Genomic DNA, 9,659 nt, shown 5'->3' on the forward strand with positions numbered 1-9,659 from the left:
GTTGTTCAGTTTCCATGAAGCTGTGCGGTTCTGAGTTCTAACTTGACTGCACTATGGTCTGAGAGACTGTTTGTTATTATGTTCAGTTGTTTTGCATTTGCTGAGGAGGGCTTTACTTCCAATTATGTGGTCAATTTTAGAGTAGGTGTGATGTGGTGCTGAGAAGAATGTATATCTGTGGATTTGGGGTGGAGAGTTCTGTAAATGTCTATCAGGTTTGCTTGTTTCAGGTCTGAGTTCAAGTCCTGGATATCCTTGTTAATTTTCTGTCTGGTTGATCTGTCTAATATTGACAGTGGAGTGTTAATGTCTCCCACTATTATTGTGTGGGAGACTAAATCTCTTTGTAAGTCATTAAGAACTTGCCTTATATATCTGGGTGACTTATATATCTGTATTGGGTCCATATATATTTAGGATCGTTAGCTCTTCTTGTTGTATCAATCCTTTTACCATTATGTAATGTCCTTCTTTATCTCTTTTGATCTTTGTTGCTTTAAAGTCTATTTTATCAGAGATGAGAATTGCAACTCCTGCTTTTTTTTGCTCTCCATTTGCTTGGTAAATCTTTCTCCATTCCTTATTTTGAGCCTTTGTTTATCCTTGCATGTGAGATGGGTTTCCTGGATACAGCACACCAATGGGTTTTGGCTTTTTATCCAATTTTCTAGTCTGTGCCTGATAGGCTTCCCTTTGTGGGTGACCCGACCTTTCTCTCTGGCTGCCCTTAGTATTTTCTCCTTCATTTCAACCCTGGTGAATCTGACGATTATGTGCCTTGGGGTTGCTCTTCTTGTGGAATAACTTTGTGGTGTTCTCTGTATTTCCTGGACTTGATTGGTGCATTTAGCCCATTTACATTTAGAGTTAATATTGTTATGTGTGAATTTGATACTGCCATTTTGATGCTAGCTGGCTGTTTTGCCCGTTATTTGATGCAGATTCTTCATTTTGTTGATGCTCTTTAGCATTTGGTATGTTTTTGGAATGGCTGGTACTGGTTGTTCCTTTCTATGTGTAGTGCCTCTTTCAGGAGCTCTTGTAAAGCAGGCCTGGTGGTGACAAAATCTCTCAGCACTTGTTTGTTCACAAAGGATTTTATTTTTTCTTCACTTATGAAGCTCAGTTTGGCTGGATTGAAATTCTGGGTTGAAAGTTCTTTTCTTTAAGGATGTTGAATATTGGCCCCCACTCTCTTCTGGCTTGTAGGGTTTCTGCTGAGAGAGCTGTTGTGAGTCTGATGGGCTTCCCTTTGTGGGTGACCCGACCTTTCTCTCTGGCTGCTTTTAGTATTTTCTCCTTCATTTCAACCCTGGTGAATCTGACGATTATGTGCCTTGGGGTTGCTCTTCTTGTGGAATAACTTTGTGGTGTTCTCTGTATTTCCTGGACTTGAATATTGGCCTGCCTTGCTAGGTTGGGGAAATTTTCCTGGATAATATCCTGGAGAGTATTTTCCAGCTTGGATTCATTCTCTTTGTCACATTCAGGTACACCTATCAAATGTAGATTAGGTCTCTTCACATAGTCCCACGTTTCTTGGAGACTTTCTTCATTCCTTTTTGTGCCTTTTTCTCTAATCTTGGTTTCTCATTTTATTTCATTGAGTTGATCTTAGACCTCTGATATCCTTTCTTCTGCTTGGTCATTTCGGCTGTTGAGACTTGTGCATGCTTTGCGAAGTTCTCGTGTTGTGTTTTTCAGCCCCATCAATTCACTCATGTTCCTCTCTAAGTTGTCCATTCTTGTTATCATTTCCTCTAATCTTTTTTCAGAGTTCTTAGTTTCTTTGCATTGAGTTTGAACGTGTTCTTTTAGCTCACAGAAGTTTCTCATTACCCACCTTCTGAAGTCTGATTCTGTCATTTCATCACACTCATTCTCCATCCAGCTTTGTTCCCTTGCTGGTGAGGGATTGTGGTCCCTTGTAGGAGGCGAGGTGTTCTGGTTTGGGGTGTTTTCCTCTTTTTTGTGCTGGTTTTTCCCATCTTTGTGGATTTATCCACCTGTCGTCTGAATAGTTGCTGACTTTCCAATTGGGTCTCTGAGTGGGCATCCAGATTGTTGATGATGAAGTATTTCTGTTTCTTAGTTTTCCTTCTAACAGTCTATCCCCTCTGCTGTAGGACTGCTGAGGTCCACTCCAGGCCCTGCTTGCCTGGGGAACACCTGTAGCCTCTGCGGAACAGTGAGGGTTGCTACCAGTTTCTTCTTCTGCTATCTTTGTCCCAGAATGATGTCCACCTAATGTCAGTCTGATCAGTCTTTTGTGAGGTGACTCTTTGGATATACGGGGGTCAGGGAGCTGCTTGAGGAGACAGTCTGTACTTTATAGGAGCTCAAGTTCTGAACTGTGAGCTCCATTGTTCATTTAGGGCTGCTAAGCAGGTACATTTAAGTCTGCTGCAGCACAACTCATAAAGCCCCTTTTTTTCCTCAGGTGCTCTGTCCTGGGGAGTTAGGACTTTATTTCATATTTGTTGCACTGTCCTGCCCAGCAAGGAGGCAGTCTAGTCACTGCCTGCTTGCTGAGGCTATGCTGAGCTGCTCTGGGCTCTGCCCTGCTGCTGTGGGCTCTGCCCTGCTGTCCTGGGCTCTGCCCTCCTGCCGTGTGTAATTCCCTGTAGTCCTGTTTATATGGGTATGGTTAGAACTGCTGTGGCAATGGGGGCCCACCTCTGTAATGGCGGACTCTCTCTGTTATGGTGGGTTGCCTTGGCAACAGCAGGCTGCATCAGCAATGGCAGAGTACCTCCATAGGGGTGGAGTGCCTCAGTAATGGCGGATGCCCCTCCCCCACCGAGCTGCACCATCCTGGTTTCAGCTGTGCTTGCAATGAAACTCTCAACCCCGAGCATTTCCAATTGCTGTTTTGTATGTTTTTGTGGGGGTGGGACCCACCGAGCCTGATCACCTGGCTCCCTCTCTCAGAGCCCTTTTTTCTTTAAGTTGAATGGTTGACTCTCTCCCAGGTGATCCAGTCGCCTGCTGAAAGGGTGCCAGGATCTGTGTGATTTCCTGTGCAGTGACCCACTGCACCAGTTGAAACAACGTCACTGCCAGGGAATCTCCTGGCCTGGCTTACTGTTTAAGTCTCGTTTAATCAGATGAATGTGCTAATCTGCCTTCCCAAATCTCAAATTGCCAGTTTAACAGGGCAACCAGACCAGTGTATTTTGTATGGAGTGCTGCTGCACTGCGGCTCCAGCTGAAACAGCTGCACTGGCCGGAACAGCCATGCTGGCGGTCCATGGGGCTCCTACACCTGAGAATCTCCTGGTCTGTGGGCAATAAAGATCCATTTGGAAATGTGACGTCCACTCACCCTCTGTGCTTTCACTTGGAGCTGCAATCCTGAGTTGCTCCTATAGCGCCATCTTCTCCTCTCCCTCCCGTGTTTTTTTTTTAATCATAGTTCAAGGTCAGGTAGTAGCGACCCACTGCTCCCTCCCCTACCAGACAACAGAATAGTATTCTTATTAAAAGTTCCTAGGATCAAGCAATTCCAGCATGCAAATTGAGGCAGGACATACCCGGAAAGATGAATAACTGTAGCCCTTATCTAGAGATAATATATTTCATCACTGTTGCTCCTTGCAGCCTGCAGGTCCTCTTCAGCATCCTCTCCCTTAAACCCATTAACATGCAGAATCCTCATCTTCTTCACAATGTGCTTTTACCAGGTTCTCCAGCACCCAGCAGTATCTGACAGGTTGCATGGCCTAGTAGAAACCCAGTTGGACAGGCAGTTTCTGGGCAGATGTCCTTGCAGAAATACTTTTTGTGTAAGGTTGTGATGACCTTTGTGCAAGAATGTGGTTTTTGCAATCTTTCATGATAGTTTTATCAGACATACAAGCATGAGAACCCTTCTTAATTGCCTTCTCTGGCTCTGTCACTTTTTAAATTATTTTTTATGTGTGTATGTATTATAGAGACATAGTCACACTGTGTTGCCCACATTGTTTATAAACTCCTGGGCTCAAGAGACCCTCCCATCTCATCCTCCCAAAGTGCTGGGATTAAAGGAATGAGCCACCATGCCCAGCCATATTTGTCACTTTTTTTTTCTAACTTGAGTGACTTCATTTTGATTCTGACAACTTTATAAATACAACTGATATTTGTTTTAGCATTTCTAAGCATAATCTACAGACAATCCACATTACAAACATCTGGACTGCTTTAATCAAAGCAGATTTCTGGGGGCTCACCTGCAGCCTGCTGAGTTAAAAACACTGGGCATTCTTAGGTGCAAAGAATTTGAGAACCACTTGTTACTTTAGTGTTTATCACATGCTAGGTATTGTACATAGTCCTTACTTGAGTAAACTCCTTTATAACAACCCTAAGAAGAGATAAATTATCCCTATCATACAAGTGAAGAAATTTACATTGTTGACTAGTGATGGAGAGCTTGAATCCTTCTCAATCATTGAAAGACAAATGCTTTTTCCAGGATATCCCATCTGTCTCTAGTGTGAGCAGTCAGCTCTGATATCTTAGGCATGCTTCCTAAATGTCATGACATATGTCATACAATCTGTTGCTCAGATGAAAAACACTTTCCTCACAGACACTCCATTTGGGAAAGCAAATATTTGGTTAGGCTGACTATATTGCAAACTGATTTCTTTGTTTGTCCCTGCACCTGTCTTCAAAAAACACAGATGACCTGGGATTGCTTGTGCCACAAAATGCATGTGGAATGTCAAGCAATTCTTTAGTGGTTTTAGGGTGTAATGACATCATTAGAGGACACCCAGAAAATCAATGATCTTGACTTGTTTCTCTTCTGAGTCAGGATTACCCATTTGTTTATTTCATAAATATTTATTGTATGTCTATTATATGCCAGGTACTATTCTAGGCAGTGGGGGTATGATATGTAGCATGCAAAGGAAACAAAAATCCGTGCTCTCACAGAGTTTATCCTGTGGGCTTCTATCTCTACTTCACCCTGGTAACCCAGTGAAAAAAAGCAAGTTGACAGCTGTATTGCCACAGGTAATTTGACCACTTCAGAATGTTTTCGTTATTTTGTATTTCTTTACATAATTCCTAGAAAAATCTATGAAGATTCACAAAGTAAAATGCAAAGTTTTGGAGTGGAGTCTCCATAGATAATAGCATCCTTTAAAGAGCGTTCTTTTTTATTTGATATTCAATATGTTTTATTCAATTATCAATATTATACTTTTTGATATGAAATTGTCTAACATGCATACATCCAATGGAAGTTTCTTCAAACTAGCTTCAGGGTCCTTTTAACATGTCCCTATAATTTTTGGATATTAGTTTCTGCCACAAGATGTCTCAGACTTATCTTCTCCATTCCTTAATCCAAACCTGGGTTAGCCATTTCTTCAAGGAGTTTTTGGTCCTTTCAGTGGAAAAATAGTATTTTGTTACCAAAACCTGTGCATCATGTGTCCTCATGGCTGCTGGTTTTTATTTTTCTTTATTTTTATTTTTATTTTACTTTAAGTTCTGGGATACATGTGCAGAAGGTGCAGGCTTGTTATATAGGTATACATGTGCCATGGTGATTTGCTGCACTTATCAACCCGTCATCTAGGTTTAAACCCCGCATTCATTAGGTATTTGTCCTAATGATCTCCCTCCTCTTGGCTCCCCACCTTCTGACAGGCCCCAGTGTGTGATGTTCCCCTCCCTGTGTCCATGTGTTCTCATTATTCAACTCCCACTTATGAGTGAGAACATGCAGTGTTTGGTTTTCTGTTCATGTGTTAGTTTGCTGAGAATGATGGCTTCCAGTTTCATCAATGTCCCTGAAAAGGACATGAACTCATTCTTTTTGATGGCTGCGTAGTACTCTATGGTGTATATGTGGCACATTTTCTTTATGCAGTCTATCATTGATGGGCATTTCTTAAGTGTGTGGTTGCATGTTTTATGATCACAAATATCAGAGGACTGCTGGATATTTAATATGTAGTAGACAAGTATGAATACATTCTGCATCTATACAAACAGCCCTATGCAAAGAAAAATGTTCCATTTCTTACATCCAGACTCCCAATGCATATTGTACATTAGAAAGATTGTTACAATTACATGAGTTTGAAATCCACTCTACAAAGAAAAGTTATATTTTGCAAGGTTATTCTATATAATAATTTAATAAAACCAAAGAAAGATCGTCATATATTTTGTTTGGAACTTTGTCAAAACTTGACCAACTTGTCAGAAAAATATCACCAATGTAAATGTGACTCCTGATATTTGAGTCAACAACACATTTATGATGATTCTATATGTGTTGATTTTACTCTCTGTATCTCACCAAGTGATCCAGCATTTATATATGGAAATTCAAATTATTTTATAATAAATCTATATTATAATTATTACATGTAATAATTGTATTATGAATTATTTTTCTTTTGTATCTCTTTTACATTAGAGATAGTTTACATATACATACATACATATGTTTATACTTAGGTTACATTAACTATACATATTATTTCAAGATTCTAAAGGAAGTATTTCTAAATGTTTGTTTTACAAGAAGATTTTTCCAATTTAATAGCATTCAGAACTATTTCTGTAGATAATATCAACTTGGGATAACTTTTTTATTGCGTTTTAGGTTTTGGGGTACATGTGAAGAACATGCAGAATTGCTGCATAGGTACATACATGGCAATATGGTTTGCTGCCTTCCTCCCCATCACCTATATCTGGCATTTCTCCCCATGTTATCCCTCCCAACTCCCCAACCCCCACTGTCCCTCTCCTAGTTGCCCCCACAGACCCCAGAGTGTGATGCTCCCCTCCCTGTGTCCATGTGTTCTCATTGTTCAACACCTGCCTATGAGTGAGAACATGCAGTGTTTGATTTTCTGTTCTTGTGTCAGCTTGCTGAGAATGATAGTTTCCAGGTTCATCCATGTTCCTACAAAGGACAGAAACTCATCATTTTTTTTTTTTTTTGAGACGGAGTTTCGGCTCTTGTTACCCAGGCTGGAGTGCAATGGCGCGATCTCGGCTCACCGCAACCTCCGCCTCCTGGGCTCAGGCAATTCTCCTGCCTCAGCCTCCCGAGTAGCTGGGATTACAGGCATGCGCCACCATGCCCAGCTAATTTTTTGTATTTTTAGTAGAGACGGGGTTTCACCATGTTGACCTGGATGGTCTCAATCTCTTGACCTTGTGATCCACCCATCTCGGCCTCCCAAAGTGCTGGGATTACAGGCGTGAGCCACCGCGCCCGGCCCAGAAACTCATCATTTTTTATGGCTGCATAGTATTCCATGGTGTATATGTGCCACATTTTATGTCCATGACTACCTATAGAGACAGAGAAATAATGCTGAGTCTCAACATTTTATACCCCAAAGACCACAAAACCATCACACGTTTTTTACTTGGCAGAAACAGATAAATTCATTCATCTTTACCCAAGCTTCACCTTGATTCTCAATCTGATTCCTTCCCTGAGATTTAAGATAAATGTATCAAAGACTCCTGCAGAGTAACTGAGAGGATAATTTTTTCTGTGATTGTAGAAAAATACATTGTTACCATCTTCTAAACCATAGGGATCTTCCCAAATCTCATAGGCACTGAACAATTTGCCCATTCACAACTGGGAATACGAAAAGGATTTTTTTTTCTCCCAGGGTCTAAATTTGATGAACTCTTCCTAGTTTGTTTTTATCCCATCATCTAATTTTATTTTCTTATTAGCATTGAACTTTAACTGACACTGTACTTATTTGTTTATTACGTATCTATCTCTTCTAGAATAAAAGCTCAGTAGGCTAGCTTTTATTCTAGAACCCTGTCATCTTCACTGCTATATCCCACTGTCTGGAACAGCACATGGGGCTCAATAAAAATTTTGTTTTCCAATTAAAATTAATAAACATATTAATAGCATTAAGGCTTTCCTGTTATTAAATGCATTTTATCACAAGAAACATAGAGAAGCTCAGAAAACTCCCACCACCTGCCCAAAGCAGCCAAAATTCTTCCTTAGTGTTGATTACATGTCAGGTGCTTAGCATAGAAAATGCTGTCATTTGGTATTGGTTGAGGCAATTAAACTCTTTTCTACTCTATTTGTAGGTGCAGTATCCCTAAGCCATGGAGAGGAGCAATCACACAGTGACTGAGTTCATCCTGCTGGGCTTCACCACAGATGCAGGGATGCAGCTGGGACTGTTTGTGGTGTTCCTGGGCGTGTACTCTCTGACAGTGGTAGGAAATATCACCCTCATGGTGTTGATCTGTAATGACTCCCGCCTCCATACACCCATGTATTTTTTCATTGGAAATCTGTCGTTTCTGGATCTCTGGTACTCCTCTGTCTACACCCCGAAGATCCTAGTGACCTGCATCTCTGAAGACAAAAGCATCTCCTTTGCTGGCTGCCTGTGTCAGTTCTTCTTCTCTGCTGGGCTGGCCTATAGTGAGTGCTACCTGCTGGCTGCCATGGCTTATGACCGCTACATGGCCATCTCCAAGCCCCTGCTTTATGCTCAGGCCATGCCAAGGAGATTGTGTATCTGTTTGGTTTCATATTCCTATGCTGGTGGTTTTGTCAATGCAATAATATTAACCAGCAATACATTCACACTGAATTTTTGTGGTGACAATGTTATTGATGACTTTTTCTGTGATGTTCCACCTCTGGTGAAGCTGGCATGCAATGTGAGAGAGAGCTACCAGGCTGTGCTGTGCTTCCTGCTGGCCTCCAATGTCATCTCCCCTACAATGTTCATCCTGGCCTCTTACCTCTCCATCATCGCCACCATACTGAGGATACGCTCCACCCACGGCCGCCTCAAAGCCTTCTCCACATGCTCCTCCCACCTGATCTCCGTTACTTTATACTATGGCTCCATTCTTTACATCTACTCTAGGCCAAGTTCCAGCTACTCCCTCGAGAGGGACAAAATAGTTTCTACCTTTTATACGGTGCTGTTCCCCATGTTGAACCCCTTGATCTACAGTCTGAGAAATAAAGATGTGAAAGAAGCTCTGAAAAAATCTTTAAGTCAGCATAATCCAAAGTCTGAATTGACATGAAGTTCTCAAATCAGTGCTAAGTGATAACAAGCCACTCAGAGAGGTTGCGGAACTGGATTTTTGTATCTTTTTTACCACTGAACAAAATTCAACAGGAAAAATTTTGTTTCTTTGCATTTTTTGTCTGTTTGTTTTGATTTTGAGATTAGACTATAATACATACTACAGAATTGTAGATTCCATTCGATATTAATACAGTTTTAAAAATCAGTATCTTCGATTAATGCAAAATGAAAGAGTAATACTTCTGGCATCCTAAAGTAAAATTATATTTTACTTTGTTTTTCCCCTAATGTTTTTCCCACATAGTGAGTATTATGGAGATGAAAAGAAAACATAATATGGATCATTGATATTTGGGGAATACACCCCAAATCCTTCTAGTCAAGTACTCAAAAAGCTTCCTTTGTGATAGAGGCATAAAGAATGTTAAGATTATTTTGTAGGAAAGAGGTAGGACATGTTAGAAAATAAATGCAGCTGAACAGAAAGATGAGAAATGTCAAAGCAAAGACAGATGAAATGGCTACAACTATTTGTCATAAATTTTTAAATTTTAATTAATTTTGTAAATATGCTCATTAAATCAAATGCTATAA

The 9,659-nt window shown here is 40.7% G+C and overlaps 1 protein-coding gene across 1 annotated transcript; it reads left to right on the top strand.

Moving 5' to 3' along the window:
* Nucleotides 1–8,113: 8,113 nt before the first annotated feature.
* On the top strand, nt 8,114–9,060 carry LOC100386803 (olfactory receptor 9G1-like). The gene has a single exon (XM_002755350.6). It carries the CDS (start codon nt 8,116–8,118, stop codon nt 9,058–9,060), a length of 945 nt encoding a protein of 314 aa, XP_002755396.1. The 5' UTR covers nt 8,114–8,115.
* Nucleotides 9,061–9,659: the final 599 nt, after the last annotated feature.

Source organism: Callithrix jacchus, chromosome 10, assembly GCF_049354715.1.
Source record: "Callithrix jacchus isolate 240 chromosome 10, calJac240_pri, whole genome shotgun sequence".
NCBI lineage: Eukaryota > Metazoa > Chordata > Mammalia > Primates > Cebidae > Callithrix > Callithrix jacchus.

Coding starts and splice junctions, on each gene's coding strand:
- LOC100386803 (XM_002755350.6), top strand. CDS start 8,116: ATGGAGAGGAGCAATCACACAGTGACTGAGTTCATCCTGCTGGGCTTC.